This window comes from Octopus sinensis, linkage group LG1, assembly GCF_006345805.1.
Source record: "Octopus sinensis linkage group LG1, ASM634580v1, whole genome shotgun sequence".
NCBI lineage: Eukaryota > Metazoa > Mollusca > Cephalopoda > Octopoda > Octopodidae > Octopus > Octopus sinensis.
Window position 1 is genome coordinate 87,388,436 of NC_042997.1, and position 18,964 is coordinate 87,407,399.

General features: G+C 35.4%; 1 protein-coding gene across 5 annotated transcripts in view; it reads right to left on the reverse strand.

The window, feature by feature from the left end:
• Nucleotides 1-18,964, reverse strand: part of LOC115219076 (tetratricopeptide repeat protein 29-like) — a 36,133-nt gene that overhangs the window by 15,669 nt on the left and 1,500 nt on the right. For all 5 annotated transcript variants that reach the window (XM_036502657.1, XM_036502654.1, XM_036502645.1 and 2 more), the window contains exons 2-5: nucleotides 11,599-11,793; nucleotides 7,088-7,302; nucleotides 1,884-2,069; nucleotides 40-252 (exon numbers count right to left, since the gene is read on the reverse strand). In XM_036502657.1, coding sequence (XP_036358550.1) covers nucleotides 40-252; nucleotides 1,884-2,069; nucleotides 7,088-7,302; nucleotides 11,599-11,774 — 790 coding nt within the window. In that variant the 5' untranslated portion in view covers nucleotides 11,775-11,793. The remainder of the gene's footprint in view (nucleotides 1-39; nucleotides 253-1,883; nucleotides 2,070-7,087; nucleotides 7,303-11,598; nucleotides 11,794-18,964) is intronic.

The window sequence follows — 18,964 nt, forward strand, 5'->3', positions numbered from 1 at the left end:
AAAACATGTAAAGGAAAGAAAAAAAATAATAATATTTACTTTCTACTGCTTTTTCATGAGCCTTCAGTAAATATTGTAAAGAACTGTCAAAGCGTTGAATCTTTTCCATGCTATTTGCAATAATGGTATAAATGTCACACAAATGAAGAGTTGCTTGGGTATTCAAATTAACATTATTGTTAGATACCCAGTCTTTATCAGTGGTTAAATGATAGTACTTCTCCATATTTTCCATAGCTTTGAAATATTCACCTGTAATGAAAAATAAAATGTCACTTCCAAAAGATTTCTTACAGCAACAGAATATTCTAATTTCTCATATGTTGAAGACTTCTAACATTGGCACAAAGCTACAGATTGAAAGAAGGTAGTTGATTTAGATGCTCCTTTCTCTCTAGTATTTCATTGGAACTTAATTTACTAGAAAGGTGAAAAGCAAAGTTGACCTTTGATTACAGATTTGATTTTGAAATGTAGAAGGATGAAGCTACTGTATTTAGTGGCATAGAAGACACATGGGTATATTAGATTATGCACTCCAATTTCAGCAGTGTATATTCAGGGAAAATAGTTTTTAGTGCATTAAAGCATGTAATATTTAAAGCAACTTCACATATAAGACCTGGGGTGATTTTTTTGAGACATTAAGATGGCATATAAGTGTATCTTATGTGTTATCAAATGCAGTAAATTTTATAAGATATTTATACGTCGCATGATGATATAAGAATATAAGAACAACAGAATAGGGTGGTAAACTGGCAGAATCATAAGCAGGCTGGGCAAAATGCTTAGTGGCATATTGTCTGTCTTTATGTACCGAATTCAAATTTGTTGAAGTCAACTTTGCCTTTCATTCTTTTGGGGTCAATAAAATAAGTGCCAGTTGAGTACTGGGGTTGATGTAATCAACTTACCCTTCCCCTGAAATTGCTGGCCTTGTGCCAACATTTGAAACCAATATTAGAACAAAATCAACACTGTACCTGACTAACTGCTTCTAAGTTCACCCATGGCTCCCTCATATTTTATAGCTTATATCTTATTCTGAGCACTTTGTCCAGTTCTATAGGACTATATCTTTCCAAAATTTCCCATCCTGCCTACATTTCCACTCTATTAGATGATAATATTTAAGATTCAAACAACACATCAGTTGCCAGAGCAGAAATTTCATATCTGACTGTTCCAAATATATCAAATTTGAAGTAAAGACATTAAAAAATTCCAGTAACACTATGGAGTTCATAATAACCAGCACTGGATGAAAGATAAATTTTCCCCAATATAGTATGCCAGGATAACCACAGTTAAACATTCTTATGAGTTCTGACACTTAATCTTGATGGTTTGGAGAGTTGAAGCATATCAAAATAAGGTTGGTATTAAGTGTCCTCTCCAAATAAACAACAAAATGTTTGTATTAAGTCTAGGCCAACCACATGGTTTTGGGTTAAGTCCCACAGCATGGTACCATGGACAAGTGACTTATGCTATAGCCCAGGGTCAACCAATACCTTGTGAGAAAATTTCATAGATGGAAACTGTATTGAAGTCCACTACACACACACACACACACACACACACATCTGTATATATCTGTGTGTGTGTGTGTGTGTGTGTGTGTGTGTTTGTGTGCAGGTCTTTGTGTTTCTGTATGTCTCCACTGCCACTGCTTGACAATTGTTGGTTTGTTTACATCCCCATAACTTAATGGTTTTGAAAAAAGAGACCAAAAGAATAAGTACCAGATATGCCAAAACAGACATGGAGCCCATGCAGCTTTTCAGCTGGCCAGTTCTTGTCAAACCATCCAACCCATGACAGTATGGAAAACAACCGTTAAATGATGATGATGATGAAAACAATCTATCAGTACATACCACTATCTTTCAAAGAAAGTGCAATATTACAAAATCCTTCAGCATATGTTTTGCCTCCATCTGTTCGTACGAGTCGACTGACTTCCAGACAAGTTTGGTGGAAATGGTCTGAGAGCCACTTGTCATCTTTACACGTGAAATAATTGGCAAGCCACAGGCGAGCATCATAAGCTTTGCGGTAATCCTCTGGTGAGAGAAAAAAAAAAATATGTGAAAAGAACAGAAAATCATTATGACTATTTTAATCTGAATCATTATTTTCCTTTTTGTAATAGCACCTGTTTTTTTTTTTTTTAATTAAGGTTAAACGTTCTGCAAAATTGCATAGCAAATAAAAGTATGATGATGATGAGGATGGTGATGATGATGATGATGATGATGATGCGGATGATGATGAGGATGATGATGATGAGGAGGAGGATGAGGATGATGTATATCAAACCTACTGTTTTTCTGTAGCTGTTGCAATCTCTCTGTAACATAATTCAACATATAACACATACACTCTTTTGATCTGTGTGTGTGTGTATGAGAGATAGATAGATAGATAGATAAAGAGAGAGAGAGAGAGAAACTCAACAGTAATTTACTCATTAGATACACTTTTTTTTTACTCATTAGATACTTTTCTGACATTATTAAATATTTTGAAATGATGAACTAATCACCTATTTCTAATTGAAGTTTTGTAAAGACTCAAGTTCAGCTGATTTTACAGTAGTATCTAGTTCAATACTTCACGCCTATCAGTTCACATCACACAAGTATCAACAATTCCTTTCATTCTTTCAAAATCAATAAAATAAAGTAGTATTAAAAGTTGTAAAGAATGCATATGTGTTGTAGAAGCTGCACCATCCCAAATGTGTGAGCAAGCATTCTTATTTCCGTTACTTACAACCTATACATTAATGAACTATTTACTCTTTCATGAGCCAACAAGTGGCCAATGTAGTCCTTTGATCTGTTAGAAATAGCAGCCAAATCTCCTTCAAATCATACACTACTTACTACCTTATATAAGGACTGAACATATTAGATAACATACTCCTTGAAAAAGGACACAGTGGACAATGTAGTTCTTAAAAGTTGAAATGATCACAGATGAAATGTCTTGAGCAAAGGTTTGATCTTAGATTTAAACAGTTTGTAACTAATAAAACATACTGATGCATAGATGATATCAAACTTCATCCCACCTTGACCCTATACACCTCATGCAAGGCATGCACTGCTTCCACAAAGAGACATCGAGAAAGTGAGTGCAGGACAGGTGCACAAAGACTCAATCAGCATACATATCAAGAGGTACATTATATCCTCCCTGCATATGATTGGCATGTAATCAAAGACTCCAAAGTTGCTACAGATGTTATGTTACTAGTGTAGCTAGAGGGGTGGGGCAGAGGGGAAAATTTGCCTCAGGTGGAACTTCTATCGGGGCAGCACCATTTTTGTGTCTGCTGTAGGCAATATGTAATTTTTGTATTATTTCAAAGGTGGCAAGCTGGCAAGCACGCCAGGTAAAATGCTTAGCGGTATTTCATCTGCCGTTATGCTCTGAATTCAAATTCCTCTGAGGTCGACTTTGCCTTTCACCATTTTGGGGTTGATTAAATAAGTACCAGTTATGCACTGATGTCGATGTAATTGACTTAATCCCTTTGTCTCCTCTATGTTCAGCCCCCTTTGGGCAATAAAGAAATAAATATGTATTTTTTGTGGGTGCCTGGGGGCATCAAACTGAAGGGCTGCCCAGGTGGCACATACTCTAGCTACAGTAGTGTGTTATGTGTCATAATCTCTGATATTTCATGGCAACTTGGCATATATTACATTGACAAATTGCATGTGTGTGATGATCTTCCTCAGTGCATTTCTTTTGCTTTAGTATCAGTAGATGATATTGCTATATGAGTCATGGCTTAGTGGTTAGGGTATTTGACGATTGTAAGGTTGTGAGCTCGACTCTGGTGGCGTACTGCGCCCTTGAGCAAGACACTTTATTTCACACTGCTCCAGTTCACTAAACTGGCAAAATTAAGCTGCGTCTGTAATTCAAAGGGCCAACCTTGTCACATTCTGTGTCATGCTGAATCTCTCTGGGAACTATGTTAAAGGTACGCATGTCTGTGGAGTTCTCAGCAACTGTTAATTTCATGAACAAGCTACTCCGTTGATTGGATCTTCTGGAACCTTTGTCATCATAACTGGCGGAGTGCCAGACAGCATATGACAACCTAATGCATTCAGTTACTATCTTTGATTGTCTTGCTGTTTACTTGCCATCATTTACTTAATAACATTACTGGCTCAACTGCAATCTTGGCAGATAACTCATCGGTCAATTCCAATTGTAGTAGTTTCTTCTTAATTCATACTCTTTATTCCAAAACAATAACACTTCCATGTGTGTTTCCGTTCACTACTGCTGAGCATAAGTACATCAATATTGTTTCAGAAGCACTTCTCCTAAACTATATTCTCATCCATAACGACATACTGTCTTGCATGACACAAAACATTCTCATCTTCTGGCTAGATATATCTGATCTTTATCTCATCTAACCTCATGATATTGTCCCTTGCTCACTCACCTTTCTTTTGAAAAGTTGTGACAAGGAATCTAAAGATAAGATCAGCTTCTCTCAAAAAATAGGATAGAGGAATATGATAAAACTACAATCAATGAGGAGACAGAAAAATGAGGCATGACTGATAATTTATGGAAGGGAAAGGGAAGTGGATAACTACTAGCTCTTGTGAAGCAAAGTCAAGATAATAGATAGAAAGCAGCACTGGAACTGAAAGAATAAACCCATATACCAGGCTTTGGTAACTTCCTCGGTTGGTCTACCATAAAGACAAACAACATATGAAAGCTTTTAATTAAGAAAAGAAAATTAAGCCTAATGTTATAAAAAAATTGATTAAAACTTCTAATTTTCACCCTGATTGTTTTATAGGGCATTGACATAGTAAGTCTAAGTGTTGATTATACTGATACACTGGTAAAGACCCCATTTGGTCATGAATGACTGTAGGATTGCACTGAGAAAGTTAGCCTCCAGGGCACAAGTCTGGGCAAGGTTGTTTATAGAAGACCAGCAGTCACCCATGCACATCAGCCTCTCCTCTCCATGCCACCAATGTTATCCAAGGGAAAGGCAAAGGCTGATACAGTTTAGCAGCAGTGACATCACAACTCATTTCTACAGCTGAGTGAACTGGAGCAACGTGAAATAAAGTGTCTTGCTCAAGAACATAACACACAGTCCAGTCTGGGAATCGAACTCACTACCTCATGATTGTGAGTCTAATGCTCTAACAACTGAGCCACGTGCCTTCACTAATGCTTAGTGTACACTGGTACACTAGTGTACCAGTGTACACTAAGCATTATACTTCACCATAAGGTCCCACACTGGTTGTAGTGTGGTGGCTTGCATGCCTTAATGACCCTGAGAGTCATACCAGCAAATGCTCGACAGATCAAAGGAAAGAGACCAGATCAACATGGACCATTTCTTCCCAGAGGTAAAAATGGGTTTGTGCAGGGCCAACTCTGTTATCTAACAAATGATGGGTTTCTTTCAGTTTCCGTCTGCCAAACCACCTACTCATAAGGCTTTGGTTGGCCCAAGGTTATAGCAGAAGATATTTGCCTAAGGTGCCACTCAGTGGGACTGAACCCTGAACCATGTCGTTGGGAAGCAAGCTTCTTATCACACAGCCATGCCTGTGCCTATAAAATAAATGTGTCCCAGGTGTGGATCGAACTCACAACCTTCAGATTCCTATGATTTCATGCTTGATTATGAGACTGACACACTGCCTACTGCACTGATTCAAAAACAAGACCTGGAAGAGAAAGGCCTTCTCTTAGGGAAACATATAATGCAGTACAGTAAAATAGGAGGTATTCTGAGGTAAAGCTGAAAAAGCAGGGATCTAACAAGGAAATAGCCATAAAAACAGCCCCAGAATCAAGAATGGTGGTAAAAGAATTTATTGATGACCTTTGTTTCATTAGGTATACAATGTTTAAGTGTTGTTTACCTGATGGGTGTGAGTTCAATCTCTGGATTAGTAAATCTGGTTAAAGCAAAATTAGTGACATTTCAAGTATAAGAATAACTAATATGAGAATCTTCCTGGCATGAGTAATGGAGTGAAAACATCTAACCACATGATTTCAATAAAGAGTTTGGTTCAAACCTCAGTGAATGGTAACATGCATCTGAAGAAGGCCAGAGGGTATAATGACTGAAACATTGTGGCTAAAACAACCAAGGTGAGGACATTAGTTCAAATATATGCATTTAAGAATAATTCCTCTTCACAGATATTTAGACAAATACACACACACACACACACATAAAATTCTGTATCTCATACTTAATGCATATATACTGTCGAAAGTCTGGAAATTGCAGTATTTATTTTGAGAAAGCATCTCATATACATGTATTGTGTTAAAAAACACAGAAATATATGAGTAGCAAGTGAAAAGTGTTCAGTAGCAGCAGTGTTTGAACTGCAAAATACATATTTCTGCTTCATTGAGTGTCCTCAATAACAAGCGTTCACTTAGTAACCATTTGCTAAAGTGAGATATTTGCTTCCTTAAGATGAATACAACAGTTTCCAGGACTTCAACAGTATATCAGCATTATGTATGATATACAGAATGCTATTTTGAACTAATACTGCTTCCATTGCTAATAACAAATATATATATATATATATATATATATATATATATATATAGGGAGAATTCACGAAAAAAACAAAAGACAAAGACAGGTGGTGTAGAAAACAAACAGATGTATTAGTATAACACTCGGGAATTGAAAAAGTCTTTCACATTTTGTGCCTACGCTATTCCACAGAAAGGAACACTGAAAGAAACAAGGAGAGAAAAAAATGTGTGTAGTGGCTAGCGATCTATCATGGTGATATATATATATATATATATATATATATATATAATTATTTTTGTGGTTGAAACCTTTTGGATTTACTAGTGCTAGAGTGAGCCACATAGTGACCACTCTCTTATATTTATTATATATATATATATATATATATATATATATATATATATATATATATATATATAAATATATAAATATATATATATATATATATAAATATATATATATATATAAATATATATATATGATGATATAATTATATCCAACCTTTCCTTGTTGCTGCTTCAGCTTCAGTTAAATGAGTTTTAATTATTTCAACTTTTTCCATTTCATCTTCCAGAAGAGTCTGATTAGCTGTTTCTAAGTTCTCAGTATTTAATTTCTTCTGTTTTTGTATGAGGTTGAAAATTTCATCAAATGACTGATGAAAACCTTGTGACAGCAACTCAACACACATCAAGTGCTTGGATGTTTTCCAAAAGCTACAAAAAAATTAAATGCGAAAAAGAAAATGAAATACAGGTGTAGGTGTTGATGAGCGGTAAAGAAGCTTCCTAACCATGTGGTCATGGGTTCAGTACCACTGCACAACACTTTGGGCAAGTGTCTTCTACTATATCCCTGAGTTGACCAAAGCCTTGTGAGTGGACTTGGTACTAACACTGTAAGATACCATCAACTCAAATACCTTAATTTATTGAGTCTAGAGGAATGTAAAATAAAGTTGTTTTTGGCAGGATTTGAACTCAGAATGTAAAGAAGTGGAAGAAATACTGCAAGGCCTTTTTTTCTGGCACTATCAATTCTGCCAGCTTGTTGCATTTGCTGCAATTATAATAAAACCAAAACATGCTCAAAATTTTCTCCCTTACTTTTTATTTTATTGTATTGGTCTGGAGGTAGGGTCTCTGCTCATAGCCTTTTTAGATCCTCCAGTGAAATAATTAAAATATTTGAGTCAATATTAATGTTGTTTTTTCCCCCCACCACATTCTTCTTTTTTTTTTCAGCAAACCCTGCATTAAGTATTAACATTGACACTGACTTAATTGTTGTTAATTATAGTACATATATGTGTTCTAATATATAACTTATACATGTTAATTATAGCCTGTCCCTAGATGAGAATGAAAGAAATGCATTTTAAGGGACATTCAACATCTCATTTTTTCATATGCTGTTAGCATGTTGTTTATTAAATCAGCATAGTTTTCAGTTAAATGATTTCCAAGAAAGTTCTATACAACTAACATGAATGAATTCCATGCTGTCAGCTCAACTGGATTCAGTTTATCTCTGAATTTGCTATGAAAATGCCTGCTTTCAGTTTTGGGTCACTTTTCTCTGCACCAAATTTTACTTTTAGGTACTGAAAGCCATAACCATCATGTGTCAATGCTTTTACGGAGTTATCATGAGGCCGAGTTTGATGTGAAGGGGTAAAAAGATCTTTTGCAGGTCTATCAGTGGAATGTGCTGCACGTTGTACTGACTGACTATGCACACGAATCACATATTTTTAGTATATTTCAGCTGCAGTTCTAGGAGAAGGGAAATCACTTTTAAATCACCGCAAATATTCCACTTATAAACTGAATAATTAACCCCTTTTTGAGAATGAGTTCCATCGGTTCATAAATTTCTTCCATACCTACAAACATGACTCACAGGAATGTAAGGTTTTTCATTATCATTATGTAACAACACAGCTTTGAAGATAACCTTACTTGAGCCTATAAACAATCTCCATTCAATAGCCACAACATGAGTACAGAAACAAGCATTGTTTTCTTGCTTGAAAAAGACAGATAAGCCTTCAAGGCAACAACGGAAAACTGAAATTTTTGTACCTTGAGATTCCATTGCTGTAGTCCGGATCCCAAAACTTTGGCTTTTCCCTTTGAAAATGCTAGGTCATTCAAATCTTCTTGATTAAACAAGCATGGCCCATTTTCTTAGAATCAACTAGGTACTCTTCGTTGATGGGAGAATCAGGGGGTTCATCATTCGATGTGTTGAGGTCTTCAAGTGAATCATGTGAGAAGGGAACTGGGACAGGGTTCTTGAAGTTATGTGGGACTGGTTTTAGAGCCGACTTATAATCTATGTACACAATTTTTGCATTGGTTTTCTTTGAGAAACCTCTAATATTAGTCATGCAAAAGTAACAATCAGAGATATGATTCATTGGCTCAAGCCCTACTATTGGTACAGCAAAGGGCATTCCCTTCTGTTTTTCATTCAGCTACTGTGTAAGTCCTGCTTGGTGCAGCATATATGAAGTGCTCACCCCTTTATGCCAGAAATAATATTGATAGGTAGTTTTTAATTTGGTGGCAATGTTCTTCCGCTGGTCAGACGGAGCAAATTTTCTACAGACATAACAACAGTTGTCTGGGTGATTCACACAGCTTCTCCTATTCATTATCTAACACAATGAACACAGTTAAAACAGTAATCACACAGAGTGAGAGATACACACACCACATATGACAGCAGCGCAAACAACACTGAGAGTTACCAAGAACAAACTGATGTATTTGGCATGTGCTAAACTAAATAATGAACTTTCTCATTGTTTGTTTTATTGTTATTTCTTTAATTTTGAATTGAGACTGCTTTTATTTTAGTAAATTTTATAATACGGCCTATATCTAGCAGAAAGTATAGTTATAACCTTGCGCATAACTCAAAGTCCTGATGTGCTAGAACAATTCTGAGTGAAGATTCAGAATCAGCATCCTCGATTTAGTCTAAAACAGATGCTTTTACCCCAGTAGCAAAATCTTTGTTGCCCAGTGTTATAGGTGGTGAGTTGAGACATTGAAAGAGTGTTAGCAAAAGAAAAGGGTGCTATTTAAAAATATTGAGAAGCACTGATACACACTTATCAAAGTACTGTGTCTGAAAGGATAGGCAACATATGCTCATGTTAGCGTTATGTTGTTAATGACATTTTTTCATCTATTTTGGTGTGTATAGCATTTATGTTAGTATTTGGAGCTTTGTAGAAGTGTCTGGGATTTGAGGGTGATATAACATGTAGTCACAGGGAGTTATACTGAGTATGTCCAAATGCTTTTTTTTTTAGTATTTGTTTCATTTTGTGAGTGATCTGTGTGTAGCCTATGAGTATGGAAAGTGAACTACTTTGTATTATTTGTAATTTACTGTGAAAAGATGGAGGACTATAAATAATTTTTACCAAAAGAGGCAACAGCTTTCTGAATTTCTTATATTGCTTTTTTACTCTAGCTATCATAATATAACAACTACCAACAACACCACCTTTGTAAACTTGATCAATGCTTCTCAAACTGACAAATAATAGCACCTACCCAAATATATACTCTTTTACTTGTTTCAGTCATTTGACTGTGGCCATGCTGGAGCACTACCTTTAGTCGAGCAAATCGACCCCAGGACTTATTCTTTGTAAGCCTAGTACTTATTCTATTAGTCTCTTTTGCTGAACCGCTAAGTTACAGGGATGCAAACATACCAGCATCGGTTGTCAAGCGATGTTGGTGGGAAAAACACAGACACACACATATATATATATACATAAATACGATGGGCTTCTTTCAGTTTCCATCTACCAAATCCACTCACAAGGCTTTGGTCACCCCGAGGCTATAGTAGAAGACACTTGCCCAAGATGCCACGCAGTGGGACTGAACCTTGAACCATGTGGTTGGTAAGCAAGCTACTTACCACACAGCCACTCCTGCACCTATGTATGAAAACTTTTGTTTTCCACCCTGTTTATTAATAAGAAGACAAAATAAAGTTTGCAACTATATAATTCTTCTCCCTTTGACAAGGTGTTGGATAAATTTTAAGTTGTTTACTCCTTTTTGTCTTCCCCAATATTATGTCCTCACAGAACATCCCTTGTAGGGCATACTGATCAAGGTAACAGGCACCATAGGCTATTTCTAGCAAGCAATAAAAACAGTTTTTTGACATCATTTCATGGGTGTCACTACAGCTGAATATTCTTGTACCTCAAATATATTCAAAGTGTTAGTTCCCAGTCAATCTGTCATAGATCCTTCAACACCAAGTGTATTCTTAGTTAGCACTGACGACACAGTGTTGAATTCCTATATGCTAGGATTAAAGCCTATTGATTTCCATTGACTAGGCATGAAAGTCAATTTTTGAAACTGAGTGAGTTATAGTTGACTGATTTAATCTTTGTGGGTATGTGGGTATTTTGAAAAGACCTCATGGAGTGATGACTGTGTGTTGCATAGTTACAGGTTGCCCTTTGGCAAGGCATAGCACCCATTCAGCTACCCTGCCAGGGATATGGCAAGGTCATGGGACTGCAGCATTGTGGATTGTGAAGAGGTAGTGGAAGAATTCAGCTGAGCCAACGGTGCTTCTTACATTGAAGCTGAGCAGAGGAATCCTAGAAGATCAACAATCAACAACCCTAACCCAAGCTCTATCATGAGAGTAACTGCAATGCATCCATGGGAGTGGTGTCCATGGTTGTGTAATCAGCTAATTCACTATGACTCAAGCTCTCAGTTCAATTTCATAATAATGGAATTGGATGGCGATGGTGTCATGGGAATCCACAAGAGCAACACAACCGAAGAGAGAGATTTAATTGTTAAAAAAGCAAAAATTTGATCTAAGCAATATGGGGAATCAGAATATACCAGGATAAATTTAAATAATGTAAAATATTTAGTCTAATGTTCCTTATTTCTGCCAACTCACCAACCTACTGAAATAAATCATATCAAAATACAAAAATATAATACTTGGCTGTTTCTTTTCTTGTCATCAAAGGTAATTGTTCCCGCAGGTTTAGTTGCTCCATAAGCATTTTTCTTTCTTGTTTGCTGAGAGGTACATTTAAAGGTTGGAGTAGTATTTTTGTTTTGGGAGAGATACTTCCTTGAGGCTGCATTTTGTTATGGTCCAAATCTAATGTCATTTTTTTTTGAAAAAACAATCTGAAATAAAACAAAGAGAAATTTGGTGATTTGAAAATGTTTAAAACTTAAAATATAATTTTTTCCTTAACAAATCATGAGTCAGAAATGAAGATACAGAAGCAACAAGTTTCAAATTTTTGGCACAAGTCTAGCAATTTTAGAGGAGGGGTTAAGTCAATTATATCAATCCAAGTACTCAACTGGTACTTATTTTATTGACTCTGAAAGGATGAAAGGTAAAGTCAACCTCAGCAGAATTTGAACTCAGAATGTAAAGACATATGAAATGCCACAAAACATTTTGCCTGGTGTGCTAATATTTCTGCCATCTTACTGCCTTTTATACAGAAGTAACAGAGTGATGATGTAGTAAGAGTTCCAACTGTTACCAGCTAGTAGTTAAAGAGAAAATGTGAGAAGAAAATTTCGGAAGGATACAATTTGGGATAAGATAGATTGGGAATGTATGTACTCTTCAGGTTTTACAATTTGATACAGGGTACCTTAGTGGAATCAAAGTGGCTCTAGTAGTGGTAGAAGAGAGAAATAAAAGATACAACTCATGTGTTAATAGAGGTGTTAGTAATTTACTTAAAAGATGGACTACTTTTTCTTGGATGGAGTAAAAGTGTGTGTGTGTGTGCGCACATGTGTGTAATGGGACCCCTGTCCAAAAATTCAAACAATATTAGCATAAAGTATATATGGGTTTCTAGAAGATTAAAAGAAATTCAAAACTGATGTATTTTCAGTCCTTACGAGCAATGTTTGCTGTCTGAGTGTAATATTTTGGTGCATGTTTGGCTCATAAGTATAAGTATTTTGGATTTACTCTCTTGAAACAATTTGCATATTTTGAGCTCAAGTTGTCTAACCCCAATGCCAAATGACATATGAGGGAGTGCTGAAAAGTTCCTGGCTTTAAGGTTGGGGGCTCAACCTTCCAAGTTCTTTTGCAGGGTTTAGAAAAGCTGAAGGACTACTGCAATATGTATGTGAATTTGAAAGGGGAATATGTTCAATAAAATCATAACTAACTGATCCTCCTGTATTTTATTTTAGCCAAAGTCAGGAACTTTTCAGTACTCCCTCATAAATGAAAGCTATTTTGAGGTAGCATACAAATGAATCCCATATGCAGAAAGTGAGGATGTTATTAGCATCAACATAGTTGAAAAACGTAGTTGGTGATAATAGCATGAATTGATAGGATGGGTTAGATAAATTGCTTGTAAAAATATTTGCTTAGAAGAGGAGAGCCAATGGGAAGTGTCTAGCCAAGGCTGGACATAGGAAACATGACTGAAAGCTTTTAGCATGTTAGGACAACAGTTTTACTTCAGTGAGTTTTCAACTGAAAGAGGGCATTGTTAAAGAGAGAGAGAGTTTAAAAAGCAACGAAATCAAAGTTCATTTCAGTAACTGTCTGTTTTAGGAAAATGATGGGCATGCTTGTTATTGTGCTATGACAATGGGATAAAAGGAGGGCAAATGAGCAAGGATTTCTTGTTTGTGTAAAATGAAGTGAAAGCCAAATATAGATTGACTTGAGGATACTACTTCATCTTCATCATTTGATGCTGGCATAGACTGGATGGTTAGACAGGAGCTGGCTAGGCAGAAGACTGCACCAGGCTTCACTGTCTGCTTTGGCCTGCTTTTTATGGCTGGATGCCCTTCCTAATACCAACCGCCTCACAGAGCAGACTGAGTGCTTTGTATGTGGTACCGGCAATGGTGAGACCTGTTTGGGTGTCGTTTTTATGGCTTGATACCCTCCCTAATGCCAACCACTTTACAGAGTAGCCTGGGTGCTTTTTATGTGGTACTAGCACCAGCGAGGTCTGCTTTGGCATGGTTAAGAAATAGGCAAAAGTAATTTGGCAAAAAAGATCTAAATTTATAAGTGAAATTTTGATAAAGTTATTTCATATCATCCTTATCATTTTTTCTTAACATTCCTGGGTTTTGTTACCTCAAGTATGTTCTATTGTTATTGAAATTGTTTTAGAAGCATATTTTGTACAAACATAAGCATCTAGTTTTCTAAATAGGCAAGGGAATGTTGTTTCTTAGAGGTCTATTAACAACAATACACTCTTGCAGGTTTATTTTGCAATAATATCAAACATAAATAAGGTTGTATTAACCCTTTAGCATTTAAACTGGCCATATCCAACCCAAATGTTTTATGTGCAAACTAGCCATATATGGCCTCTCACACTCTATATCATTCTACAAATAAATTATATCATCAAAATCTCAAAGGTACAAGATAATTCATAATTAACCCAAAATAATGTGAATAAATAAGTAGTACATTCGACAGAGTAATCTGAAATGCTATAAAGGGTTAAATACAGTACACCAATCAAATGGACTTATCTATTCCATTTCAATGTGAAAACTTATTAAAAGTATTTCCTATAAAAGGGAACAACTTTTACCAGAATTATTAATACAGATTCCAAACACTCGATGGTGCTAAATACCAGAATGAGAACTATTAATAGAGATTTCATATAATTGAAGGTATTAATTTTTGGAATATGTATCAGTATTAAAAGGCTGCAAATATAAGAATGCAAACAGTAAAATGCTACAAATTTATTAAAACATGAAAGTAGAATGTTTTATTGTTACAAAAAGGTTTATGTCATAGACAATAAGAAAAGCAGTGTATTACTGTTAGAAATATGACAACAAGGTGTTTAGAGCAGAATAGGTAGAGTGTATTATTGTTTATATAATGAACAAATAGGATTAATACAGTGCAAAATAGACACATTTCTACAGTTTTTTTCTCAACATGTATGTTCCAAAATATTCATGAAACATAGTTTGGTGAGTCTCAAACATTTAAGCATCTTTTAATTTGGCTTTTAACACATGATTTATGATTGTTAGTTATTAGATACACAAAATATAGTTCACAGTCAGTTGAATCTACCCATTTACTTGCAAATTCTCATGTTTGACCCTTGTGGACAGATATACAAAATTAAGAAACAACACAGCATCCATGACTTTTGGAAAGATCTTTTCACGCTTGAAATTACTGAAACATGGAATAAACTATCCTCATCAGTTGTTAGCTGTGAGGATACTACATTCTTCAAAACTTCTATGTTTCCTGAAATTCGCTAGCAATGTCCTCATTTCTTGTTTTTTTTTAATGACTTAGTCTCTGATCACTTACTGTGTATACTCCATGTACTGTTCATGCAATTTTAGTTACTTTTTCTCATGAGTTGTAGTGTACCTGAGCACTGAAAACAATAAATTCATTATTATTACTATATATGTATCTTCTACACATCACTAATCTTGATGAAAGTATTTTGCAAATATTGGGAATAATGTAGCCTTACTTTTATTTGAAGCCTCATTAGTAATATTCACATCCTTTGAGGTATTTCTAACATCATTCAGTTTTCATTATTTTTTGTTTTGCTTTCATAATTATCAGTTGCCAATTCCAAGCAATCTAGAAGAGGTCTATGCAGTAACCTCATTGAACCATTTTCCACAGGTTTACCTGATGGCTGAAAGAGCAGTACTTCTTAATCATGCACTTAGGGCTGGATTAAGATCCACAGAGGTCCTAAACACTAAAAGATTTTGCTGCCCCCATATATATGTAATTCAAAATATAAAATATTAAAGCATGAAATAAATTTTTATTTTTCAAAATGAAACAAAACTAACAGTAAGATGGAAAATAATGTTTATTTTTGTATAATTCTGCTTTATTATTATTTGGAAAATTTTCTCCTACTTTTTTTTGCAAAGTCTTTAATCCTCACTATGACATATGAACACATCAACATTATATTTCTGATCATATAAATTACTTTGAATATTATTTTAGCAAGTCGGTGAGCTGGCAGAAACAGCATGCTGGGCGAAATGCTTAGTGGTATTTTGTCTGTCTTTACATTCTGAGTTCAAATTCTGCCAAGGTTGACTTTGCCTTTCATCCTTTTGGGGTTGATAAATTAAGTACCAGTTGTGTACTGGGGTCGATCTAATCAACTGGCTCCCTCCCCCAAGATTTTGGGCCTTGTGCCTAGAGTAGAAAAGAATATTATTTTAGCAAGTTTAAAGTAATTTCTTTTGTGTTGTAAAATATTTACCATTTCTGTGCTTCATCCCACTTGATGCCCTAAGGCCACGCTTATTTTGCTTAATGGTTAATCCAGCACTGCATGCATGGTTATATAAGTGGAACTCCAAGTACTCATGCTCTCTCCTTCAGCAGATGGAGCCACACCAAAATGACAGAGATGGTTATTGCCAACTAGTCTTGATAAAAAATTTGTTTCAGTTGAATAAGACATAAATTTACTGTCACCACCTACATATGTTGATTTCCATTCTTTTATCTCACCAACGTTTTTCAGTCAACATTACGTATTTGACCCCAAAAGACTCAATTTCAAGAACATACCCATTACACTACTTCAGCACATTTAACTAAGTTTTTGTATTTTATGAATGCTGTACTTGAAAATTGTTACTTTTCTTTGTGTCTATTATTGTTTCATTCAAACTTTTATTTCTTGAACTTTTGGAAGTAAGCATGAGCTATTTAACTGCATTGAATTATTGTAACACTTAGAGTGGTAAAGGTCCACTGCTTGGTGGTTCATAGAAACTAATACATAAATACATACGTACACATACACACACATATATATATACATACATACAATCAATGGTAACTTCACCACCTCATCCCAGGTCTACCTCTTCCACAGGTTCCCTCAACCGCTAGCGTGTGGCACTTTTTCACACAGCTATATATTTTATTGATATTATAATACAATTGAATGCCACGCATCCATTTCCAAGTAAGTTTATCTTAATAATTTTGATGCAACTCTACCCTGTACTGTTCTTTCTCTCCCTTTCTCTAATTCTTTTTTCTCCCCTTCTCCCCCTTTTGTTTTTTCTCTCTCATCCTTTCTTTAATTCTTTTTTTTTCCCCTTCACCATTTTCTATCTGTCTCTCTCGCTTCCTCCTTTACTCTCTCTTGTTGCTCACATGTGACCATCATCCATCTTTCTTCTCCTCACGTGGTCATCTTTCTTTTATTTCAGTCAGTTGCACAGACCAGACACATTCTTATCTGTCTCCTCTCGTATCTTTTCTCTTACCAAAGAATATTCTTCTAGCGTTTGCCACCTTATCTCATCTAGCCTAACAGCCCTCCCTGTTTATTTCCATTTGGTTTGTTGTATGTCCTGTTTTTGTTACTAATTTTGACCCTCCGCAAATCCCAAATTTTATTTTGGTTAGTGGGAGCAACTGTTTCTTGAAGACACATATTGTTGTGAATTATCTGAAATGTGGAGTAAACAGCTGACAACTGATGAAGGGTCGTTCTTTATGTTACTTTTCTTGTTTTCCATTTGTTTCTCTTGTTGTTCGTATACCCTGGGTTGCCTTCCTATTTCATGTTGTTTACGTTTTGAAACGTCCTGTACCCATATATGCATATATTTATATACATATATATGTACATATATGTATGTATATATGCATATATATATATATGTATATATACATACATACACACATATACGGTGGGTTTCTTTCAGTTTTCCACCTGCCAAATCCCCTCACAAGGTTTTGATCAACCTGAGACTATAGTAGAAGACACTTGCCCAAGGTACCATGCAGTGAGACTGAACCAGGAATAATGTAGTTAAGAAGCAAGCCTCTTACCACATAGCCACACCTACACCAATATATAAAAAAATACCAATAGCAAAATTTTCTATAATCAATTGAGAGAAAGAGTACTTTTTGTCCAGAGATGTGTAGGAGGGAGAGAACATAATGTAAATTTCATGATATTTATGATGTAATTGGTAATTGTTTTTAGTATTAACATGTTTCAATTTGAGGTGGTACTTTACATAAAGAACAACTGATTTCCTACAGTTTACCTGTTTAAATCATTGGACTGCATCCTTAGTAGAGCACTGGCGTGAAGGTTTTAGTCCAGGGATTTTCAACCATTTTTTAAATCTATGGACCCCTTTGATTGCTATTTTATTCTGGTGGGCTTCCATAGTCTCTTGATGTTTAAAAACTAGTTTTGTAGAAATTTCTTTCAAAGTTCCTATTTTGTTTTTCACACATTAACATGTGTAGGTTGAAATATGTAAAACATTACAGAAAGCAGCCAAGCTGTTTCTTGCAATATGTACAAATACACACATCGAAAGCAAAATTTTGTCAGGGGCCCTTAGAAAATTTATTATTTTGTTGCATGGACCCCAAAGATCTTATATGGATCCTGAGGGGCCATATGGACCGTATTTGAGAACCTCTGGTTTAGTCAGTCAAATTGACCCCAGAACTTACTTTTAAGTCTCTAAGTCTAGTATTGGTCTCCTGTGTGGGGGTAAACACAAAGACACACATAGATGTGTGGCTTGGCTTAACAATCAACCTTCTAAATACATACACACATATATAAAGATATATATATATATGGTTTACATAAACTCGGAGTTTTATCATGGCTACCGAATAATTGTCACATATTACATTTACAGATATATATATATATAATATATATATATATATATATATATATATATATATATATATACATATGTCGTTGCCAGTACTGCCTGACTGGCCCCCGTGCCGGTGGCAAGTAAAAGCACCCACTACACTCTCGGAAAGGTTGGCGTTAGTAAGGGCATCCAGCTGTAGAAACTCTGCTAGATCAAGATTGGAGCCTGGTGCAGCCATCTGGCTCGCCAGCCCTCAGTCAAATTGTCCAACCCATGCTAGCATGGAAATCAGATGTTAAACAATGATGATATATATAAACCATAAAAAGCCAGGAGGTATGAGAGGTGAATTTGTATAACCAATTGACATTCGCAGCCATGTTCATGTAGTAATAATTTCAGAGTGGAAGAAATTATGCTTACATGTTTGCATTAATATTCTAAGTATACACACAAATGGTTAAATAAATAGGCCTACATTCACCTCTCACGCCTCCTGACTTAGCATTATACAGTACAATTGTATATTCAACAAATCAATGGAATAAAGAAAGTTAGCTCATTCGGTCACCAGAACATCATGGTTGCACCAAGAGTTCAACTCTAAGTATACACAGTCTTCTCTTTACATATACAATGTATGGAAAACCAATAC